This window comes from Notamacropus eugenii, chromosome 7, assembly GCF_028372415.1.
Source record: "Notamacropus eugenii isolate mMacEug1 chromosome 7, mMacEug1.pri_v2, whole genome shotgun sequence".
NCBI lineage: Eukaryota > Metazoa > Chordata > Mammalia > Diprotodontia > Macropodidae > Notamacropus > Notamacropus eugenii.
In genome coordinates, this window is record NC_092878.1 from 32,202,284 (window position 1) to 32,226,317 (window position 24,034).

General features: G+C 38.8%; 1 protein-coding gene across 11 annotated transcripts in view; it reads left to right on the plus strand.

Moving 5' to 3' along the window:
- The window catches only part of LOC140513764 (TP53-binding protein 1-like), a 131,189-nt gene that overhangs the window by 62,783 nt on the left and 44,372 nt on the right, over positions 1-24,034 (plus strand). For all 11 annotated transcript variants that reach the window (XR_011970305.1, XR_011970304.1, XR_011970306.1 and 8 more), the window contains 3 exons: positions 12,003-12,233; positions 16,575-16,632; positions 18,657-18,749. Coding sequence is in view for 6 of the 11 variants with exons in the window: in XM_072623692.1 (XP_072479793.1) it covers positions 12,003-12,233; positions 16,575-16,632; positions 18,657-18,749 (382 nt within the window). In the remaining 5 variants the exon portion in view is untranslated. The remainder of the gene's footprint in view (positions 1-12,002; positions 12,234-16,574; positions 16,633-18,656; positions 18,750-24,034) is intronic.

A 24,034-nucleotide genomic window follows, 5' to 3' on the forward strand; every position in this document is an offset into this window, starting at 1 on the left:
CTTTATATTTTTTGAGAACAGGGACTATTCACCTGGTGCCTAAGGCAGTGCCTTGCTCATAACATGTGCTTAGTAAGTGTTTGTTGAGTCTCATTGAATAATAAATGGAACCTTTGTGCTATAAAATCTTCAGGAATGAGGAAATATCGTATTGACTCCAGAAAACAAATCTGGGAGAACTTCACCCATACGTTCAGACTCTCATTCTGCTTGTAGAAATGAGGCAGACTGAACAGGACACAGAACCTGTTCTTGCTTGGTGACAACAGAACCTGTAGACTAGATTAGAGAAGCACATGTTAGTCATCAATGTTCTAAATGGGAGATTTTCTTTTCTTGAAAAAGTGTATTTTTATTGATATGTTTTTTAATACCCCCCAATTTTTTGATGTATTCTTCTTTCCTCTGCCCAGCTGAGGAAATCCTCTGTTCCTTTTCCCCTTTTTTTTTGTTTCTGCAGTTTACCTCTCCATTTTCCAATCCCCTAATTTGATCATACACATGCCCTACAGAATGCTGACTGTCATCATTACTGTCTGTGGGTCGTTGTGGTCTGTTTGGGTCACCCTTTCTGCTGCTTCTCCCTACCATGCTCTCATCCTTATTTACTCCTGCCCGTCTTCATATTCCTTTTCTCTGCAGTGTAGCCTTTGAGTGGCAGTGAGTTGGTAATGGACAAAGAACTGACCAAATGAATGAGCAAAATCTGCATTTTAACCTCTGACACATACTGGCTGTGTGACTTCAGGCAAGTCAGTTAGCCTCTTGGTGCCTCAGGCAGTGCTCTAAAACGAAAAGTGGATGACCCATTGCAGTTTTGTATTGCTGGCAGGAGTTTCCTCACTGGAGAGCTCACCATACTCTTGAAATTACATGATTGGGTGGTTTTGGAGGAGGCTGTAACCTCTGCCTTTAGGGAGACGTAGAAGCTGATGGAGCACTAGAATTTAGGAGCTCCGAGTCAGTTGTTCACACGAAGTCTGGCACCATTATGATGAGCCCTCAGAGGGGCAAACTGGGCTAAGTCAGAAAAACAGAATGTGTCAGTATGGGAATCAGGCCTGGGTGAGATAGGGATACCAGTCATCAGAAGAAAGAAAAACAGATGACACTGTCTCCCCTTCATTCTGATTCTTTTAGCCATTAACTAAAATCTAGCTTTTCCCTGACGAGTCCACATTTTTGGCAGCACACTTCAATTCTAGCTCCTCTTTCCTATTCCTCACATCTCACATGAGCCTGGAAAACCTGGCATAGTCCTTGCTTCTCATTCCTGCCTCCAGATTCTCGTTCTGCCATGCTTCTTCCAACAGCTGTTACCTGCCAGCACATAGGTCATTTTTCTACCTTTTTCAGTGGCTTTGATGCTTAGTCTTTTTTTCTCTCCTATTTCCTTGGGGGGCTTCAATATCGAAATTGCTGATTCTTTTAACATTTTATGGTTCCTGGAATTCGTGGTCCACTTTACCTTCACTCTACTGTTACCCACTGGACTGGTCCCATTTTAGACTCATCATACCTGAAACTATCCCTTTTACAAAAATCAGTAAGCAAAAATCTGCTTTCTCTTTTACCCCCAAAGTTGAAGAAGAGAGAACAAGAGAAGCCCTCTTATCAATTGGGGAATGGCTGAATAAATTATGGTATATGAATGTAATGGAGTACTATTGTGCCATAAGAAATGATGAACAAGAAGACTTCAGAGAGGCCTGGAAGGACTTATATAACCTGATGCTGAGTGAAAGGAGCAGAACCAGGAGAACTTTATGCACAGCAACAACCACAGTGTGTGAGAGTTTTTTCTGGTAGACTTAGATTTTTGTAATAACACAAGAACTTCTGAAAAAAAAAAAAAATCCCAATGGTGGACCTCAAGGCAAAATGCCTTCCACACTCAGAGAGAGAAATATGGAAGTCACTCACATAATGTAGCAGATCATGTTTGTGTATGTGTATCTGTTTGTGTATCATGTTCTGATTTGTTATACGGATTCTTTCATTTATCTTAGTCTGACTACATAGCATGACTATAGTGAAAATATACTCAATAGGAAAGTATATGTAGAATCTATACAGAATTGTATGCAGTCGTGGGGAGGGAGGGAGGTAGTGAGGGGGGGTGGGGAGGGATAAAATCGCAATTGTATGGCAGTGATTGTTAAACGTTAAAAAAATAAAAATAAAAAAAAATAAAAAATAAAAAATAAAAAAAAAAGAGAAGCCCTCTTACACACACTTACAGTCAAATAAAACACACGTCTGCATCGTTCATGTCTGTGCTTTTATCTCTCTGTAAGGAGGTGAGTAGTATATTCCATCATCTCTGAAATCATCTCTTCATAATTTCTTGTAGCACCATAGGACACTGTCAGATTTATATGTGATATCACAGTGTCACCATCGCATTTATATTTCATAACTTGTTGAATCCTTCCCTAATTCATGGGCCCACCCTTGGGGGCCACCACAAAAAGAACTATGAATATATATATTTTTTATATCCCTAGAGTTTGTTTATCAAATGAGCTAATATTTGTCAAGCCCTTAATGTAGTGCTTGGGATATGTAGTGGGTCCTTAATAGATGCTTGTTCCCTTTCCTTTCCCTCTCCTTTTTCTTAGGAATAATTCCTGCCAATATCCATTCTCCCTCTAATTCCTCCTCCCTTTCTCCCCTTCCCTCCTATTTCCCCCTTGAGTAATGTATATTTCTATACCCAATTATGGATGTATGTGTGTGCATTCTTCCCTCTGACCAGTTGAGATGAGAGTTAGATTCACCGTTTCCTCTTTATTTCTGTAGATTTCTACTTGTGCACCGGGATTATGTGAGATGATTTTGCTTAACTTTTCTCTCCCTTTCCTCCCTTACTATATTCCTCTTTCTCTTTCTTTTCCATTCTTTTAAAATCATCAAGCTATAATAGAAATAATGTTTCATTAGAATTCTTCTATAAAACCCAATGGTGATAGAGTTCTCAGGGTTTACTTATTTTATCTCCTCATCTTAGATTGTAAGCATTTTTGTTTTGTCATTGGGAAGTTATAATTATTTGTTCATGTTTCTCTTTTTATGTTTCTCTTAACTCTTGTGTTTGAATTTCAAAGGAATGTTTGGTCTTTTCATTAGGATTGCTTGGAAGTCCTCTTTTATTAAAAGTTCGTTTTTCTCACTATAGAATGATAGTTTTTCTAGTAAGTTATTCTTGTTTATAAGCCTTTTGGAATATCATATTTCCAAACTTTCCATTTCTTTTGAGTGGTGACTCAAATTCCTCTTTTCTGCATGCTTGCATTATTTTTTCTTTTATGTGAGAGCTCTAAGTTTTGGCTATAATGTTCCTGAGAGTTTTCCTTTGGGTTTTTTTCAGGAGGTGATGGGTGGATTCTTTCTACTTTTATTTTGTCCTATGGTTCTAAGAAATTTGGATAGTTTCTTTTATAGATTTTCTTGAAACATTTTTTGTTTCTTTTTTTGGTCATGGTTTTCAGGAAGTCTAATAATTTGTTTTAAAAAAATTACACACACACATACACAGATATATATTTCAACAAGCAGAAATCTGCCTTCTCACCCTTCCACACCAACTCTTTCCCCCTGCTTGAGGTCTAAAGGGAAAATTACATATAGTTAATCAAAACAAATTTCCATATTGGCCGCATCAGAAAAAATCATCTCATTTTGTTGCCTCTCAAGAGGTAAGTAGCATGTTTTCTCCTTAGTCCAGTGACTTCTCAAATTCTCTGTCCTGGATCTGCTTTTCAAGTCATTTTTTTTTGGCCATTCGATACCTTACATTTTCTTCTTTTTTTCAGTCTTTTGACTTTGTTTTAATATTCCTTGTCTCATGGAGACGTTAGCTTCCATGTGGTAGATGATTTCTTAGATCCTAACTAAAATATTCTGATTTTTGATCCCTCCATTCTTTCTCATTCTCCCATGTCATCCATGTTATTCTGGTCCGACTTTCTTCTTTGGGCCAGCTTGATTAAATTGTCAGCCAGTTCAACAAGCCTTGAGCTGATAGGCCCTTAGCTCTTCCACCGTTTCTTCCCCATCAATGCTTAGCTCTCCTTCCGTTTTTTTGCCTCTTCTGTTCCTGTTCTCTAGTAAGTGAAACCTTCGGGAAGAAAGCATCCGGACTTATGGACTGCATTCCCTGAATGTGTGTTCTGTTTAGTCTGTATTGGACCCTTGCTGCTGAGTAACAGGCCTTTTATCCATCCCATATTGATCATGACTTGGACTGCAGTGACTCTTCTAAAACTTCTCATTTCCCCTTAAGCCTTCAATTCCAATCTTTCTTTCCCCTCTCAAGAAATAACCTCATCTTTTTTTAAATTCATTTAAATTCAGGAGATTGCACCCCTCCCCCACCAAGGCCCCTAATCCATACTTCTTCTCAATTGCCCTTTTACTCTGGAGGGCAGGCTTGTACAATATCCTCGGTATTGTTCTCAGTTCTTTACTTGCACTCCGTGTATCCAGTCTGTTGGCAAAGTGTGTTGTTGCTGCCTTTATAACATGTCCTTATAACGTGTCCTTTGTTAACTCACCTAGTGCCTACAGACCTTCACCACATTTTCTTTCCTAGATTATTGGAATAGCCCTCCAGGTGGTTTCCCTACTTGAAGTCTTTTCCCCATTCCATTTCATCCTCCACTCAGCTGCCAGTGATTTCATAAGGTGCTGATCTCATGATGTTATCCCCCTCCTCCCTCATTAAACTTCAGTGACCCCCATTTGACTTGTAGGTTCAAATAAAAAATCTCTGGTGCTTACAGCATTTCAGAGTCTGATGTTTTCTTACCTTTCCAGTCTTCTACTACATTTTGTTCTTTACTCTTATGATCTATTTATACTGCCCTACCTTGTGTATACACCAATCCCTGTGCTTTTGTACTGCTCTCCCCCACACCTGCAGTGCCTTCCTTCCTTACCATCGCCTCCTTGCTGCTGACTTCCTTCAAGATTCAGCCTTCCCTCGGAGATTACCTTCTATCTTGTGTATATCTTGTATGTGCATAATTATTTTCTTATTCTCTCCCTCATTATAATGAGCTCCTTGAGAGCAGAGAAGACATTTTTGCCTTTATTTTTATTCACAGAACTTAGAGTGCCTGATACACAGTAAACCACTTTAAAAACCTGTTTGACCAACTGGCGACATAGTACAGTGAAGAGGACCTGATCTACTTACTAGCTATTTAACGGCTTTGACAAGTAATTTAATGCTTACAGACCTCTGTTTCCTCATCTGTAAAACGAGGGTGTTTGGACTAGATGACCTCTGCATCCCCATCGATTTGAAGTAATGCTATGATCTATAATCTCATGGCATGATCCTACTCCTCGCTTCTCTGTCCTTATTCATGTTTTCACTTCTCCATGCCCAAGGATTTATTCTTCTTTAGCTTTAGCTGAAGCTCAGTCCTTTGTGTGTGGCCTTGGTTCGTTGTGTCCCACGTCTTCTCTTATCTCATTCCGTTGTGCCATCACTCTCTTTCCTTTGTCCTGTTCAGTCTCCCATCCTGCAGTCCCTCAAGCTGTTCTCTTGTCTCTTCTTTCTTCCTTTCATTACTAAATAGCAAGAAGAGAAGTCTGCAGTGGCTCCTGCTATAGCCTGTTTGTATTCCCACCTCTCCATTGAAACTTCTGTCTTAAGGTTCCCCCCTGCAGTCCTCATCTTTTCCCTCCCTCTTGCATTTTGACTGATTGGTTCTTTACCTGTTCCGTCTTGATGCTTTCTATTCCTGATGTTTCGGTAGCACTTCCTTCTTCTGCTTTTGCTCGCACCTTTTTTGACTATTTCTTCATCTCCTGCCCCATCCTCCTGCCCTGTAAGAGAAGTTTCCACTCTTCTTTCTTTCTCTGAATTTTCATCCATTCTCATATCGATGTTTTTTATCTGTACACAGATGACTGTCAGATCTCTGACCTCTCCCTAGAATTCCAGTGCTGCATTCACAAAGCTGTCCGTTGCTTCTCCCTGTCTGTCCCTTCCTCTGTTCGTCTCAGTTTTTTGTTCAATTAGCAAGCGTTTATTTTCTCTCCTAAACAGCAACCAAAAAAATCATCATGGCAAATATTTGTAGTCAAGGAAAGCAGATTGTCTTGTTGGCCATGACCAGAAACATGTCGCATTCTGTATTTTGAGCCTTCACCTCTTTAGGCAGGAGGTGAATAACATGCTTCACATTTATTTCTTTTGAATTGCATTCATCAGAGTTCTCAAGTCTTGGGAAGCTGTTTTTTTTAAAGTAATGTTGTTACTGTGTAAATTGTCCTCTTAGTCCTTATTTGCTTCTGTAGCGGTAAATTCGAGTTTTTACAGATTTCTCTGAAACTGCCCATTTCACCGTTTCTTACGGTGCAGTCGTTTTCTGGAACATTTGTTTGCGTATTTGTGTAACACTTCCCAGGGGGAGGATGCCTTGTTGGCTTCTAGTGTTTGCTGCTCTGGACAGAGCTGCCGTTGTAGGCCTTTGCCTGTTTCTTTGATCTCTTTGGGCTTATAGGCCTTACGTATCCCTGGTTCAAAGCACATGCTCAGCTTATTGATTGTTGGGGCATAGTTCCAAAGTGTTCTCTGGAATATCTGGACCAATTCACAGCTCTTCCGTCAGTGCATTAGTTTGCTTGTTTTCCTGTAGTCCCTTCAATAATGAATTAATGAAATAATCTGTCTTCTGCCAATTTGATGGGTGTTATATGGAACCTTAGAGTTTCTTTAATTCAGAGGTGCCATATTTGTAACTTGTAGACTGCTTAGTCCTTAGTGAGGCGGTGACCAAATTAAAACATACTTGGGAAATGTTTAACAAAGTAAAAGTACTGTACAATATAGATGATGCCAATTTATGATTTTCTAAATCACAATGTGGCCCGTAAGGATCCTACTTGACACCACTGCTTAATTCAAATTTTGCTTGTGGTTGTTATGGCCTAGATTTCTTCATTTGATAACTTTGTCGTTTCTGACCATTTTGGCTCTTGTTCTTACAGATTTGAATCAGTCCCATATATATGTTAGAAATGAGACTTGTATCAGAGAAACTTTCTGCAAAGATTTTTTTCCCTAGTTATACTTGGTTCTCTTGTAACTTTAACTGCATTGGTTTTCTTTACATAAAAACTTTAAAGTTTTCGTGGAGTAAAGTTGTCTCTTCAGTCTTCTGTGATATCACCTCTCCATCCTTGTTTGATCGTGCACGAACTTTTCCCATCACCATAAATCTGAAAGTTAATTTCTTCTTTGCTTGTCTAATTTGTTATGTCATTGGTGGTGTATAAGCCATGTTCATTTGGACTAGTGTGAGACTCTATGGTGTGAGGTGGAGGCCAGTGCCTAATTTTTGTTAGACGACTTTGTATTTTTCATGGCAGTTTTGTCAGATAGTAAATCTTTACCCTGTTAGTTGGCGTCTTGGAGCTTTTCAAACACTCTACCACCGTTTATTTGCTTCTGTATGTTAAGTATCTAATTTGTTCTAAGAATCAAGATCTCTTTTTTAAGCTAGTACCAAATTACTTAGATGACCCTGTCTTTGTAGTATAATTCAAGGTGTGGTACTATTAACTGTCTTTTTTTTCTCAATTTTTTTTCATAATTTCTCCTGAGATTCTTTTTGTTGTTGTTGTTTGTTTTTTAATTTAATTAATTTCTTTTCAGTGTTCATCAATCACTTCCTTAAGATTTAAATTTTCTCTCCCTCCCTCCCCCGACCTGAGACGACTTGCAGTGTTATGTGGGCTCTACACATACATTCTTATTAAACACATTTTCGCATTAGTCATGTTGCACAGAAGAATTAAAACGAATGGGAGAAACTATGAGAAAAACCAAACCAAAACAAAACATCACACGAGAAGATAGTCTGCTTCATTCTGTGTTCCTATTCCACAGTTCTTCCTCTGGATGTGGATGGCCTTTGCCTCAAGAGTCCTTCGGGAGTGTTTTAGGTCCTTGCATTCTCTTGAGAGTCCTGGCCTTTGTTTTCTTTCCCTAGCTCTGTAAAGTACTTCTCTGGTAGTTTGGTTGATACTGTCACTTCATAGAAGTTTAGCTTTTCATTCATCTCTGACTCTTCCTTCTCGTCCCCATATCTGATCACTCGCCACAGCCTTTTAATTATACCTTCTTTTCTCAGTGTAGCCCATGCCTGCCTTCCCTGCCTAGCAGTTTATCCCTTGTAACAATGGATAAAAAGGAAAAGGAAAAAAGGCAGCTCAAAACCAACCAGGAAACCATAGTTGGTACTATATGCGGTGTTTCTGCGGTTCCCCACCCACGCAAGAAGAAAGGGAGCCACGTTTTCTTACCTGTTCTCCAGGGTCAGGCTACGCAGTCATTCTAATGACAGTGTTCCGGGCTTTTTTTGATTCTTTCCATTTATATTATTGTGGTCATTATGTGTAAGGTTTCCTGGTCCTGTTACTTTGATTTCTGTCAGTTCATGTAAGTCTTCTCCATTTCTGTATTTTTTATTATGTAATATTCCATTACATTCATGTACCATAATTGTTTTTAGCCATTCTCCAGTCAGTGGGGATCTATGTTGTTTTCATTTCTTTGCCACCACAAAAAGGGCTTCAATGAATATTTTGCTGTGTATGGGACCTTTCTTTAACCTCCTTAGGGGAATACACACACACACACACACACAAGTGTGTGTGTGTGTGTGTGTGTGTGTATGTATATGTGCGTGTATATGTGTGCTTAAAATATATATGTATGCCCCAAGGAGGTTAAAGACAAAAGAAAGGGGTGTGTGTGTGTGTGTGTGTGTGTGTGTGTGTGAGAGAGAGAGAGAGAGAAAGAGAGAGAGAGAGACAGACACACAGACACAGACACAGACACAGAGACACAGAGAGATTTCTGGGCCAAAGATTTGTCAGGAAATTGGGAATTTAGAAGAGGAGAATTCAGGAAGTGAACAGGTGGCTATTAATGTTAGAGAAGAGGATTGAGCTGTTTGCATCTTAACTAAAGGTAGATCTCATAAGGACTAGAAAGAATATACTTGTGTGGAGATTTGCTCATTTGAGAACAGTGTACAGATATACCCACTGAATAGGATACGATAGAGAATGATAGATGTGGCATAGAAATACAGATAACAGTGGAGGGGACTGCAAAACAAATGAAAAGAAAGACTGGATTGATAATTCATGACCTCAGATATTTGTAGAACATTGTGCAGGGTGTGGAAAATAATAAAATTGAGATCTTAACACCAGTAAATAAACACAGTCTTATAGATATAATCTAGATTTAGTTATAGGATATAACATATTTGGGGGAAAAAGTTAACTAGGCTGGACAGTAAGTTAGCAGTACCTCAGCTTCACAGAGGAGTGGCATTTGAATTGGGCTTTCTTTATTTGCTTTACCAATAGTTTAGCTTTTCACAAGATGGAGAAAGTTCACAGGAATCTTACTCAGATTCAGATTTAGATGAGCAAGGTAGAATTGATAAATGAAGTAGAAACACTGAAAACGTTGATAGAACATAGAACATCTTAGAATTACCAGGGAGAGAACACTCAATGGAATATCATATGTAACCTAGACTTGAGGAGAATTAGATTGGAAGAAGTTTGGTGAAGATAAGTATACTGTCATGGATTGACACCCACTGAGCAAAGTCACTCAATTTAGGAGAAATAGGAAATGAAGAACAAAAATTTTTAAATAATTTTTTTCAATCCATAAAACTATTTTCTTCCTGTTCATCCCCCCACCAAAAAGACAAGAAAAAGAAGACCCTTGTAACAAAGATGCATAGTCAAACGAAACAACTTCTCACATTTGTCACGTCTAAAAAATATATGTCTTATTCTTCTACCTGAATGCATTAGCTCTCCCGTCTTGCTTCATGGCTGGTCATTGAGCTCGTTAGAGTTTTTAAAAGGTATGTGTGAACAATCTTGATGAAGAAGATAAGGAGGAGAAGCCTCAGGCAGCAGTGTGACTTATAGAGAACTTACTGATTATGGAATGAAAAGAGGGCATACCAAAAATGGAAATGAGGCTGTACAAAGGAATCGCTTAGTTCTGTAAGAACAGGGAATGCAGGCAGCTTGTCAGGAATGTTATAGAGGACTGTTATGCTTTAGGCAGGAAATTTTATTAAATGATCTATTTAGTTTCATTTTGTAACAGTAATGCTACTTTTATGCAAATTGTAAAATACTGAACGTTTTGTTGCTCTCACAGTTTAAGTGTATTTTGGAGACTCTCTCTTACTTAGACGGGATGATATTAGGTCTGTCAGTGTAATCCTCTTTGCTATGATTTTTTTGGGGGTGGGATTTTAAGATTTAAATAATTCAAGAAAAGATCAGCTTAATTTCTTTTCCCTAATATTAATCTCCTTCTATGTGCAGGACACACTGTGCTAGGTATTTCTAAAGCCAAGGCCTCTGATTTTAGTACTTGTCTTTCCTAAAAGGTGAGAATTAGTTTGGAAAAAGGAGAGAAGAGACACTTTCTAGTGTATCTTTATAACATTAAAGACTTGCTTTGAAAAAAGAGTTCTTAAAAAGTTAACAACAAATAAACCACAAAATGAAAGAAGTTAATAGTTGGTAGTTGAATAGCAGAACAGGTTATGGGGTAGTTTCTAGGATAAAGTTGCCTATACAGTCATTGCTTAAATTCATCTATATTCATCTAAGGGTTGTAAGACAATATGGTGAGGAAATGGAAATTACGAAGGAGACATGACGCCTGGGAATGGTATGACGGGAGGAGAATTTGGGGACAAGGGAATAGAATGGTTCCCAGTCGGCCTCCTTTAAAGTTTACTCTTTTATTGCTTATTTTGTGTCTGTCTTTTTCAGAAACACCATTTCATTTCACTTTGCCTAAGGAAGATGATGTTATCCCACCATTGACCAACACAACTCCACCTTTGATTGGGCATCTTAAATTAGGTCCAAGGAGATACAGTACTCCTATTGATGAGTGATATGAAACTGACACTCTTTGAGCTAGAAACTCTGAGGTGTCATCCTTTATAAAAAGGATATCCTTAGGACCAGCGAAGAAATTGGGACTGGGTTATATCATTTATTCTTCTTGCTTCAGGAGTAAACTTTAAAGAATGTGACTGACTGCAGATCTTCATAGTCTCATTCTAGTCCCATTGAGGATCTGGTGACAATTTCCAGTTTCTTACATTTTGATAATTTTTTTGACCTTTTAAACAATATACCATTTGTATAGTAGAAGTAGACCGTGCTTGCTTTTTCACAGAAGATAATCAAGGTGTAGAGGGGAGTCAACTACCAAAAAAAAAAATTAAACATTGCTGTAATCTTGAGGGCAGGAGACTTTGCAATCCCAAAATGTAGCAGAGGGCTGGGCACATAGTAAGTGCTTCATAAATGTTTTAGTCATTCATTGATTGAGTAAGCAGCTACCTTGTGTGGAACACTGGAGAAAAGGAAAAGTTAGAATGAGCATCGGAAAAGGAGGGAGGAGAGTTTACCAGACTGCCTGAAAAGAGAGAAAGCTCGGTTTTAGGCAGGGACATTAAAGCTCACAGATGTGTTCCTGGGCAACACCATGTGCATGTCATATTTCTGCTTGACAGGCAGGGATGGTTAGGTAGCTCGCTCCTCTTCAGCAGCGCAGTAGCGTTCTACATTAATCTATTTGTTTTCTCTAGTCAGTGCTGGGAGGTAACTGTCATGCCGTCTGGAGTTTCCTGCTACCTATGCCTGATGCTGGCAGATGTGGGTTGGCTGAGGGCTCATGCAGCATCCTAAATCCAGATGTGGAAGTGGAACTGAATCCTGTTGCTCCTCTTAAGACCAGGTGTCAATGACAGCGTGTAGTTGTGGATATTTGTGACAGGATCTCTTCTAGGTACAACAGCTTGGATCTTGCAGACCTGTGGAATTGCAGAGGCAAACGGAAGACCCTGAGAGGCTGTATTTAATGTGTGTGCTTTAGTGGGGTTTTTTTCTTCTTCCTCCTCCTTCCTTTCTTTCAGTTGTGGACAGCTATTCAGAGAGCCTCTTAGCAGCCAGTGATGTCATGGCTGAAAGTTCTGTGGGGTCCAACGATGTTACTGATGAAAGTGAAAAAGGGGATTCCAGAGCTGTCCCAGAAGTGGATGAAAAATTGAGTCTGAAAATGAAACTGGTGAGCCCTGAGACTGAGGCGAGTGAAGAGTCCTTGCAATTTAGTTTGGAAAGGAAGTTATCTTTTTATGCATATCTGGGTAAGCTATGAAAAGTTTCTGGCCCCTTTGGTATTTTGTATTATTGACCCAATTAAGCAATAATCTTGGCTATTCTTAGCACTCCCTCTTTCTTTTTAAATTTTTTCTCAGTTTTATTGATGCTTTTTGTTTTTAATATCATAATCTTCTCTTAGTACATCCTTCTCCTTTCCCTCTGAATTTGCCTTAGAACAAAAATTAAAAACAATTTTTTAAAGTTCAGCAAAACTAACCAGCACACTGATGATCTCTAACAGTATAAGGATATATCATGCAAACTCCCTTTTTTTCCTAAGCAGTGTTAACAGTAGAAAGATTAGCTAGTGTGAATTTTGGGGAGAGGTGACTTTGTGTTGGGATGAATTTCCTCATTATTGAAGCACTGGGAATGCTGTCTATAATGGTTGCATTTTCATACTTTGATTTGGGTCATTAAGTAATAGTATACTAGAAGTACTAAATATTCTTGATTATTCAATCAAAAACTCCCTAGTTATTTGATAGTGAACCTGGTATGATGGAATGTGAATAAACTAGAGCCATAATGCCCTTGTGGGATGATATGGGAACATCATAAAATTAGCATGGCATCTTTCAAGGAGAAAAGACAGTATTTTCGTTTGAGACCACAAGGGAATTGAATGAGCTGAGTGGAGTTCTAGGTCAAGAGTGAATCAGTATGGGACACATGAGGACTGAGGAATTATAGTGAGATAGAACAATTTAGGATCACTTAGTATGAGACTATAGACAGTATGAGAATAGATAGTTTGCTGCTCATTTACCTTGTCTTACTCTTTTTGTATAGTTTCTTTTCCTTTGTTAGGATTTTTTTTAAAACTAGAAAGTATTTTCTGATTGGGATGTATGGAGATGTGGGTCCTAGGGCAAGTAGGCATTGAAGATGGGTACCAGGATAGAGTGGCATTGGCAGAAGGAGAATATTAGGTTGTTAGGGATTAGATGTGGCAAATCTCTGAACCCAAGAAGCCATATCAACCCTGTACTTTCAAAAGTCATAGGATCATAGAATTTAATAGTACCTTGGGTTAAATAATTTGCAACACAGGTAGTTAGTAGCAAAGTTGGAACTTGAACCCAGGCCCTCTGCCCCTAAACCTAGTGCTCTTTCTTGTTTGTTTTACACTGGATCAAAGGGTATACACAGTTTTTATCTTTTGGATATATTTTTCAAATTATTTTCCAGATTGACTTGACAACTTCCCAGTTCCACCAGCAGTGCATTAATTAACGTGCCTGTTCTCCCGTGGCCCTTCCAGCAATTTTCCTTTTCCGTTTTTGGTTCTCTCTGCCCGTCTGAAGGGTGTGGAATAGAGCTTCCGAGCTGTTTTCACTTGCGTTTTTCTTACGCTTAGAGATTTCAGGTGATTGTTGGTAGCCTAGAGTTCTTTATTTGCAGACCTCTTATTCATAGTATTTGACCATTTATTTACTGGAAGAGGAGTCTTATTTTCTGTTTGTACCGATTTTCTCTGTAGTTTAGATGTCAGCACCTCATCAGAGATATTTGCTGCAGAGATTTTTTCCCCCAAATAGTTATTTGTTCTGATTCTGCCTGCATTGCTTTTGTTTGTTCAAAAGCCCTTTCAATTTTATACAATAACACCTCTCTCTTTTACTTTGTAATATTTCTATCCCGTGTTTGGTCAAAAACTTCCCTCCCTTCCAATTGTGAAAATGCCTTATCACTTCCTTCTCTGATGTGTTTAATATAACCTTTTCTGTGTTGGTTCTGCACCCATTTTGAGCACATTATGGAACATGGCTTGAAATCTTCAAATTCTCTCAGATTGCTTTCCATTTTTTCTAATAGTTGTAGAATATCGAGTCCTTAACCGAGTTAGCAGATGTGTTTATCGAACATGGTACTAATTACAGTGTTCAGTTTCTTCTGGATTCTAGTGCTGTTTCCACGGTATTGGGTCCTTGTAGGCACATGCCTTGAGTTGGGGATCTGTTTACCAGGGAAGTTTATAGACTTGAAAGGCAAAAGTTTTGAGGCCAAAGAAAAGGCTCTTGGTCACTCATTCCAGTTAACAGATTGGAATTGTACTGCAGTTCGTTGAAATCCAAGCCTAGGGCTGGAACCAGGGGCAAAATGATGCTCCAGGAGAGTAGATTTAGAGTCAAAGGACTTAGGCTTGAGTCCTGGCTCTGCTGCCTTCTACTCTAACGGTAAAATGAGGGAGTGAGACTAAGATAATCCCTAAGGTTCCTTCCTGCTCTTACTCTGTGCTCCCTTACATCATACAATAAAGAGGCTCCCTCAAGGAGCTCACAGTCTAATAGGGGAGACAGCCTGCAAACAGATGCAATATACCGGATAAACAGGAGAGAACAGAGGGAAGGCACTGCAATGGAGAAGGGTTAGGGAAGGACGTGGAGCTTTCTGCCTTTTGTTTCTACTGTCAGAGATCATAGTCACTGGAACACAAGTTAAGTCAGTCTCCATGAATGTTTGTATCTCATTTATAAACGATGAAAATAATAAAACTCATAGTTGGTAAGTAATCTTCCCTATTACTCCTCAGATTTTTCAGCTGAACTTGGATTATCCAAACCACTTTTCAAGTTGCTCACTCTTCTTCTTTTAAAAAAAAATTGTTTTTTACAAAAAGTTTTAATTTACGGAATAAAACAAGCATTTTCATAACACAGTACGGTAAAAAGAGGTGATTGTACAACTTGTTATTCCCTTTAAATATATATTGAAGTTATCATAATTGTTTTTCCTTTTTTCTTCCCTCCACTTTCCCCTTCCTCCCCTCCTCCTCCCAGAGATGGCTGCCATTAGACACAAATATGTATATAAACATAAAATCATTCTATATATACTTCTGTTTGTTAGTTCTTTCTCTGGATGCATGTGTCCTTTGTAGTGAATTTGGATATTTATAATAGTTAAAGTAACTTACTCAAAGTTGTTCTTAAAACTGTTGCTGTTACTGTATACAGCATTCTCTTGGATCTGCTCATTTCGCTCCTCCTTATCTCGTACAAGTCTTTCCCTGTTTTTCTCAGATGACCGAGCTAGTTATTTGTCATAGCTTAGTAGTTTTCTATCCAAATCATATACCGTAACTACATTTTCCAGTTGTTTACCACCACAAAAGAGCTGCTATAAATATTTTAGAACATAGAGGTTCTTTTCCTCTTTCCCAGTCGTCTTTGGAAGTAGACTTAGTGGTGATATTGCTGGGTCAAAGGGTAGGCAGTTTAATAACTGTCTGTGCACAATTCCAGATTGCTCCCCGCAATGGTTAGATCAGTTCACAATTCCACCAATAATGACTTAGTGTCCCAATTTTTCTATCTCCTCTCCAACATTTGCTGCTTTCCCTTTCATTCATTTTAGCCAATGTGATAGGTATGAAATGCTATTTCAAGGTCATTTTAATTTGCGTGTCTCTAATCAATAATGATTTAGAGCATTTTTTCATATGACTAAGTTGTTTTATTGTTCTTAGGGACTCCAGTTTCTATGTGGATGATTTTTATGGTATCATGACTACCATCTCAGGGAGAGGCAGAATGCGGAATAGCTAGGTCATTGAACTTGGAGTCAGGAATTCAGGAAGACCTGTATCTGAATCCTACCCCAGACACTAGTTGAGTGAACTTAGCCATGTCAGGCAATCTTTCTGAGCCTCACCTTCCTCATCTCTGCTGCTTAGTTTTGATGATAATATTTGAGAAGTTAATATTTGTGAAGTGCTTTTCAGACTTTAAAACATTATACAAAGGTGAAATATTATTTTAATTACTCAATTTATCTTTATTTAGATCTGAGGTTCTTAACCTGTTTGTGTCATGGATCCTTTGCACAGTCTAGTAAAGCTTATGAACACCTGAAAATAATATTTTAAAATGCACAGAATAAAATATGTAAATTACAAAGGAAACCAATTATATTGAAATACAATGATTTATATTTGAAGCCAAATTAAAATTTAAAAATATTTAACTTTAAAAAGGTAGATATTAAAAAAATGAACAAACCCCAGGTTAAGGGACCCCTGATTTAGAGATATGTAGGTGACAGTTTTAGAACCTGCAGCTAAGTAATTTCATATAATATTTTTGGTTATGTCCACTTAGTTCACAACAGTGAGGATATGGATTGTTAGGAATGGGGAATGCTTGTATTGTTAAATCATAGTTAATGATTTTTTCCTTCTGTTCCTATTCTTTATTCCTATTTCTTCCTACTGCTGAGTGGGGGAAGAAAGAGTAGAAGAATAAGGAGGTTTTTAGGTATGATACTAACTGGATTATTTCTCTATTTTTCTCCCTTCCCTCCTTGCCTGTGTTTTTGTTCAGAGCCTAGAAGTGGTGAAAAGAAAAATGGATCCACTGCTGTTGCTGAGTCTGTTGCCAGGTAACCAGAGCTTGTTGCTATGCAGAGCAGTCTCATACAGAGCCACTGGTAATGAAGGAAAAGATGATTTCTCGATAGTAGAAAAAAATTAAAATGAAACCTAGAAGAAAGGATTTGTAGGAGGAAAGATTGAATGTCACAGTTTTTTTCATTAATACTCTTATAAGACCAGTGTTTTGTCTGCTAATTCTTGACTAAAATGTTGACAAAAACAATTTTTAAAAATTTGCTCCAGTAATCCTATTAGAATCCTCATCCTGAGCCTCTTTAGCCTTGGCGGGGCTCTAATGTGTGGCAGGAGACAGCTGGGTGGTCTTCTAGAGGGTCTTATGGGCTTTGTCCCTTATGGCTTTCAGCTGGTAGCCATTATATAAGATTGAAGCAGCTAGGTGGTGCAGTGGATAGAGCACCAGTGCAGGAGTCAGGAGGACCTGAGTTCAAATCTCACCTCAGTAACTGGACACTCACGAGCTGTGTGACCTTGACCAATTGCCTCATCCTGGGTCATCTCCAGTCATCCTGATGAATATCTGGTCACTGGATTCAGATGGCTCTGGAGGAGAAGTGAGGCTGGTGACCTGCACAGGCCTCCCTCGCTCAAAACAAAGTCCAGTACAAGTCATGTCATTATCTCTCTGATGGCGTGGTCTTCTTTGGCAACGAAGGACGAACACACATCATATGAGATCATTTCTAGTGAGTGTCCCAAACTAACTGCAGTTTGGTGGTGTATCGTTCTTGATCTTGTCATTGTTGGCTCTTAGAGAAGATCGTTGGAGTTAGTGTCCCAGACTGATAGCTGTGTTGTGCTGGGTTGTGGTTGTGGTGGTGGTGGTGGTGGTGGTGGTGGTGGTGGAGCGTCGTGTGGTCTTGGCTCTTTCTTGCTATGATGCCTTGAGGGTGACAGTATCTTTAGATTCCAGCCTGTGTAGTAGAGCTTTGCCATCTGGTGGCTATCGGAGGGTATAAAAGTCTCATCTGCTACTGACTATAATACTACTGAACATTAAATTCCAGTAGCACTGCTTAAAGCATGACAGAGCAAGTTCTTTGATACAATCCTGTTCCTACCTCTTGTTTACTACATATTCTGGAAAAAAGAATTTCATCACTCTGGACTTAATATCTCTTCCTGTAAAATGAACTTAATGTTTCTGGGTGTGGTTTATATGCTACTTTAGAATTTTCTGCTAAATACCCTTTATAAATCTATAGTCTTACAGTGGAGAAAAAAACATTTGTTTTACTCTGTAGTTGTGGTATTGTATTCCAGATGTCGCTTATTGTTGGTCTGCATGTACAATTTAATTTATTTCTAAAGTTAGAGAAAACCTTAGAGTGTGGGACAGAGAGCAAGGGTGGGAGTGTAACAAAGGAAGAGATTGGAATGAAAGGAAGTGGTTGTTAATATGCGTTATTGGTGATGGTATTAGTATATGTTTATCTTGTTTTAAAAGCATACCCAAACAGATGAAAATCTTGATCTGTAGGAAAAACTAGATTGTGGGATATGGTTTCTTTACAAATAGATTGAACACAGGAGTACTTGAGCTTCTTTTTTTGTTTCTGTGTTTCTGTACACAGTAGCTCTCATAAGGTTATGTTTAGAAGAAGGATCATTCTGTCTTCTGCCTACACAAGAAGAAGTGTTGCAATTTTCGTCCATTTGTAAGATTATATGGTGCCAGTAAGAGCTGAGCACTGCAGTGGGACAGAAATGCTGTTGGATGATAGCATGGGGCTAGGGATTGTGGGATTATGTTATTGTTCCTGATGACTTTCCTCATGCAGATTTTCTTAGGCTGCATTAGGCATATAAGAAAGCTGCATCTTGGGTCAAGGGAAGAATTATGGGAGAAGAAATGTGAAGGAAGGTTATTTACCTGCGGTGCCTGAGAGATATTTCTGTTATGTAGCACAGTGCTTGATACAGTCATCACTTAGTAAAAGCTTGTTGTCTGATTGAAAGTTGTTTATTCTTGCCAAACAAATGTAGACTTATCGCTTTACTCTGTTATCCTTAGTTCTCAGAAGACAGTGTCTGTGTTTAGCCGTGTCTGTGAAGTCCGGCAGGATGATGAAGCCAAAGGCCGTGATACCCCATCAGATCTTATCAGGTAAGCATTATTTTCATAATATCTTTGCTCCCATATTAAGTCATAAATTGATTGCTGCCAGAAACTGCTATGTTCTCTCTTTGTGGTTTCCAATTTAGTTTTTCATTTGACTGTGGCATATTTAAGCCAGACTGAATCATGTTTATTTCAAAAATGATCTTTGAAAAAGAAAGGGCCCTTTCTTTTTCCTGTGGCCTTTATATTTACATCTGTTCCCATCTTTTGTTCTGTCTTCTCCAGAAGGTGGCATTCTCAGTCTTCCTCTCTCTATTGAATATTCAACCTCTCCCTATTTTTCCTTACCTCCTGCTTTTCAACATGCTTAAATCTATACCCACATCCTTAAAAAAACTTTCCCTATTCTCTCCCATCCCTCAAGCTTTCATCCTATATTTCTTTTCCCTTTCTCAGTGAAATTCTTTGAAAAAGCTGTCTGTACTTGGTGCCTCGATTTGCTGTCCTCTCACTTTAACTCCTTGAAATCTGACTTTTGACCTCATCACTCACATAAAACTGCTGTCTCTAAAGTTACCAGAAATCTCTTAGTTGCCAGATCTGAAGGTCGTCTCTGTCCTTATCCTTGACCTCTGCTGCACTTGACGTTATTGATCACCCTTTCCTGCTGGATACTGTGTTCTGTATGGGTTTTCATGATACCACACTCTGCTGGTTCTCCTCCCACCTGTCTGACCACTCCTCAGTTTCCTTTCCTGTCTTACCTATGGGGGTTCCCCAAACTTCTGTCCTAGGTCCTTTTTCCTTTTCCTCCTGTACTTTTTCTTTTGGTAACTTCATTAATTCCCATGGGTTTAACTATCATCCATATATAGATGACTGCCAGAACTACATATCCAGACCCAGTCTTTCCCCTGAGTTTCAGTCCCACGTTACCAGTTGTATATTGGACATTTCCGACTGGATATCTCATTGACACCTCAAATTCAGCATGTCCAAAACTGAACTCCCAAACCCATCCCCTTTTTCCAAACTTTCCTCTTTTTTTTTGAAGATACTATCATCTTTTCTGTCTTCTAGGTTTGTAACCTCAACATTATTCTGAACTTTCTTACCTTTATTCGCCTCACATAACCAACCATTTGTCACATCTTGTCAATAACATCCTGGCTTCTGTGGCCCAAGTCTTTCTTTTCTCCATTCCAGTGTGTCCTGTGCACACTGATGCGAAAGTAATTTTTCTTAAGCTCAGATCTGATTGTAATTCCCCTACTTTTTCAGGTGTCTTGCTTCTAAGAGCAAATATAAACCCCTGTTTAGTTTCTTATAATTTGTTTTTAAAATTTATTTATTTTTAGTTTTCTACAATCACTTCCATGAGTCTTAGATTTTTCTCCCCCTCCCTTTCCCCTTCCTTCCCAAGATGCCATGCAATCTTATATGGTTTCTATATATACGTTGTTGTTAAGCAGATTTTTACATTAGTCATGTTGCATAGGGGAATTAAAATGAATGAGAAAACAAAGCAAAACAAAACATAACACAAGAGAAAATATTCTGCTTCGTTCTGCATTCCAATTCTATAATTCTTTTTTGGATGTGGATGGCATTTTGCCTCGAGTCCTTTGGGAATGTTTTAGGTCTTACATTGCTGTGAAGGGCTAAGTCTATCAGAAAAATTCCTCACACGCTGTGGTTTTTACTATATACAAAGTTCTCCCGGTTCTGCTGCTTTCACTCAGTGTCAGTTCATATAAATCTTTCCAGGCCTCTCTGTAGTCTTTCGGTTCATCATTTCTCATAGCACAATAGTATTCCGTTACATTCATACACCACAATTTGTTCAGCCATTCCCCAATTGATGGACATCCCCTTGATTTCCAGTTTTTGGCCACCTCAGAGAGAGCTGCTATAAATATTTTTGTACATGTGGGAATCTTTCCCATTTTTATGATCTCTTTGGGATACAGTCCTAGAAGTGATATTGTTAGGTCAAAGGGTATGCACATTTTTGTAGCCCTTTGGGCATAGTTCCAAACTGCTCTCCAGAATGGTTGGATCAGCTCACAGCTCCACCAACAATGAATTAGTGTTCCAGCTCTCCCACATCTGCTCCACCATTTATCATCTTCCTGTTCTGTCAAGTTAGCCAATCTGATAGATGTGATGTGGTATCTCAGAACTGTTTTGATTTGCATTTCTCTGATCAATAGTGATTTAGAGCATTTTTTCATATGACTATAGATAGCTTTAATTTCTTCCTCTGAAGACTGCCTGTTCATGTCCTTTGACCATTTATTAATTGGGGAACCCTATTTAATTTTTAAAGCCCTTTACAGCCTGGTCCCAATCTGTCTTTCCAGCTTCAGTGGACTTCACTCTTCCTTCCTGTACTCTACAGTCCAAATGATATTTCATCCCCCATCTCTGTTCCTTTTTTACATTAGATATTTTTCATACCTGGAATGCATTCTCTTCTCACCTTTGCCTCAGGGAGTCCTTTTTCTATGAGATGCAGCTCATGCACTCCTTTCTGTATGAAGCTTTTCCTGATCTCCCCAACTACTAATTCTCTCTTTCCCAAATCTTACATTTAATTAATTTTTATATATTTGCTTTTATTCATTTTATATTTATGCTTTGGATACTTATATGTACCAGGTATCCCAAAAGTCTTAGTGCAGTTTTGAGCTTTTGTAGCTTGAAACTGCACTAAGCCTTTTGAGATACTCTCCACTGTCTCCTCTTTAGAAGGCAAACTCTTTGCAGGAAGAGTTGTTTTCATCCTTTGTACGGGTGTCCCAACTGTCTCATATAATGAATAGCTTGTAGTGATGCTTAACAAGTGGTTGTTGATTAATGATTTGCTGAGGCAGTGTTCCAAACATGTGTGTAGGTGTAGCACATTGGTATTGTTAACCTTGCTGTCAGAGAGCCAGATTCATTTTGACACGGCTCAGTCTCCATAAACTTTTTTTTAATATTTTGAAACTTTTCATTTTTACATGTAGTTGATTTAACTTAACATTATACCTTCAAAGTTCGTGTACAGCAACCAGCACAGTGACACAGCTCTTATGTATCGTCATCCTTTATCTGTTGGCAGTGCACGTGGGAGATCTGCCAAGCCTCTGTCAAGATCTGACAGACACTAACCCCAATTTGGTCTGGTTTGCCAGTATCATTTTATGTAATCACTTCAGTGCATTTACTGTCGGTTGGAGTGGGTCTGAATGTTAGTGAATTGTTTTTATGGATTTTCACTTGAACTTTATTTTCATTGAAAAGGGTGTGTGTATTTGTTTTTTATTTTTTTATTTTTTAATGTTTAACAATCACTGCCATACAATTGAGATTTTATCCCCCCACACCTACCCCCACTACCCCCCTCCCTCCCCACGACTGCATACAATTCTGTATAGGTTCTACATATACTTTCCTATTGAGTATATTTTCACCATAGTCATGCTATGTAGTCAGACTAAAATAAATGAAAGAAATCATATCACAAATCAAAACATGATACTCAAAAACATACACATACACAAACATGATCTGCTACATTCTGCGAATGACTTCCATATTTCTTTCTCTGAGTGTGGAAGGCATTTTGCCTTGAGAACCACCACTGGAATTTTTTTTTTTTTAAGAAGTTCTTGCGTTATTACGAAATTCCAAGTCTACCAGAAAAAACTCTCGCACACTGTGGTCGTTGCTGTGCACAAAGTTCTCCTGGTTCTGCTCCTTTCACTCAGCATCAGGTCATATAAGTCCTTCCAGGCCTCTCTGAAGTCTTCTTGTTCATCATTTCTTATGGCACAATAGTACTCCATTACATTCATATACCATAATTTATTCAGCCATTCCCCAATTGATGGACATCCCCTTGACTTCCAGTTTTTGGCAACTACAAAGAGTGCTGCTGTAAATATTTTTGTACATGTGGGACCCTTTCCCATTTTTATGATCTCTTGGGATGCGTGTATTTGTAAAGGAGTTGTACTTGGACAAATTCAATAACTTTTGGCATTTGCTTCATGCCCCTACCCTCCGGAGGGTCTTGTGCTTTCCCAAGAAGGTTAACTCCATAGTTTGAAAAACTGTGACCTATAACTGTATCTGAGAACTTCTGTCCTGATCAGATAGCCAGTGTGTGTTCATCCTTCGTTTCCAAAGAAGACCGTGCTATCAGAGAAATAATGACTTTGTTTTGAGTGAGGGAGGGCTGTGCAGGTCACCAGCCTCACTTTTCCTCTGGAGCCATCTGAGTCCAGTGACCAGATATTCATCAGGATGACTGGAGATGACCCAGGATGAGGCAATTGGGGTTAAGTGACTTGCCCAAGGTCACACAGCTAGTGAGTGTCCAGTTACTGAGGTGAGATTTGAACTCAGGTCCTCCTGACTCCTACACTGGTGCTCTATCCACTGCACCACCTAGCTGCTTCAATCTTATATAATGGCTACCAGCTGAAAGCCATAAGGGACAAAGCCCATAACTACCCTTTAGAAGACCACCCAGCTGTCTCCTGCCACACATTAGAGCCCCACCAAGGTTAAAGAGACTCAGGATAATAAAGCTTAATCTACTCTCAGGTAAAATCCAAATCCTTTGCCTGTCGTTATTCTGTCTGACCTGTGAAGTCTTATCTTGCTAGCTGTCATAGATGGCCATTATCCATCCTTTTACCTACCTTGCCTGCTAACCCCTATAAATAGACTCTTTTATTTCTTTGAAGTTGCTTTTCTGTCTTTTTAAAATTAAATTTATTTTTTTGATTCAGCAAAAATCCACGTCCTGCCTGTTTCCCCTCTCCTTCTTCCCCCATTCCTCTTGAGAATGAAATTAACATCCCCCTTAAAAATGAGCTGCAGAACGAGATAAACAAAGCAGATGAATTAGGCACGGCCCGCAGAAGGGGAGAACACGGGTGTGTTTCCTCGCGCACTTGGAGCCTTTCGCCTGTTCACCCTTCACTGCTTGTGTTTCATTATTAGTTCTCTGGAGTCGTGGCTGGTCATTGCGTTGATCTGAATCCGTAAGTCTGTCAGAGTTGTTTGTCCGTATGGTAATGTTTTCATTGTATAAGTTGTTCGGGTCTTGTTTTCTTTACATCATTTTATACAAGTCTTCTCAGGTTTCCCTGAAACCATTCACTTTATCATTTCTTATATAGCACAATAGTACATACTATATTTTCTCAATTACACGGAAAAACAATGTTTAGCATTCGTTTTTTAAAGTTTTGAGTTTCAAGTTCTCTGCCTCTCTCCCTCTCCACCCCCTTCATTGAGGAGGCAAGCGATTTGATAATGGTTATGCGTGAACA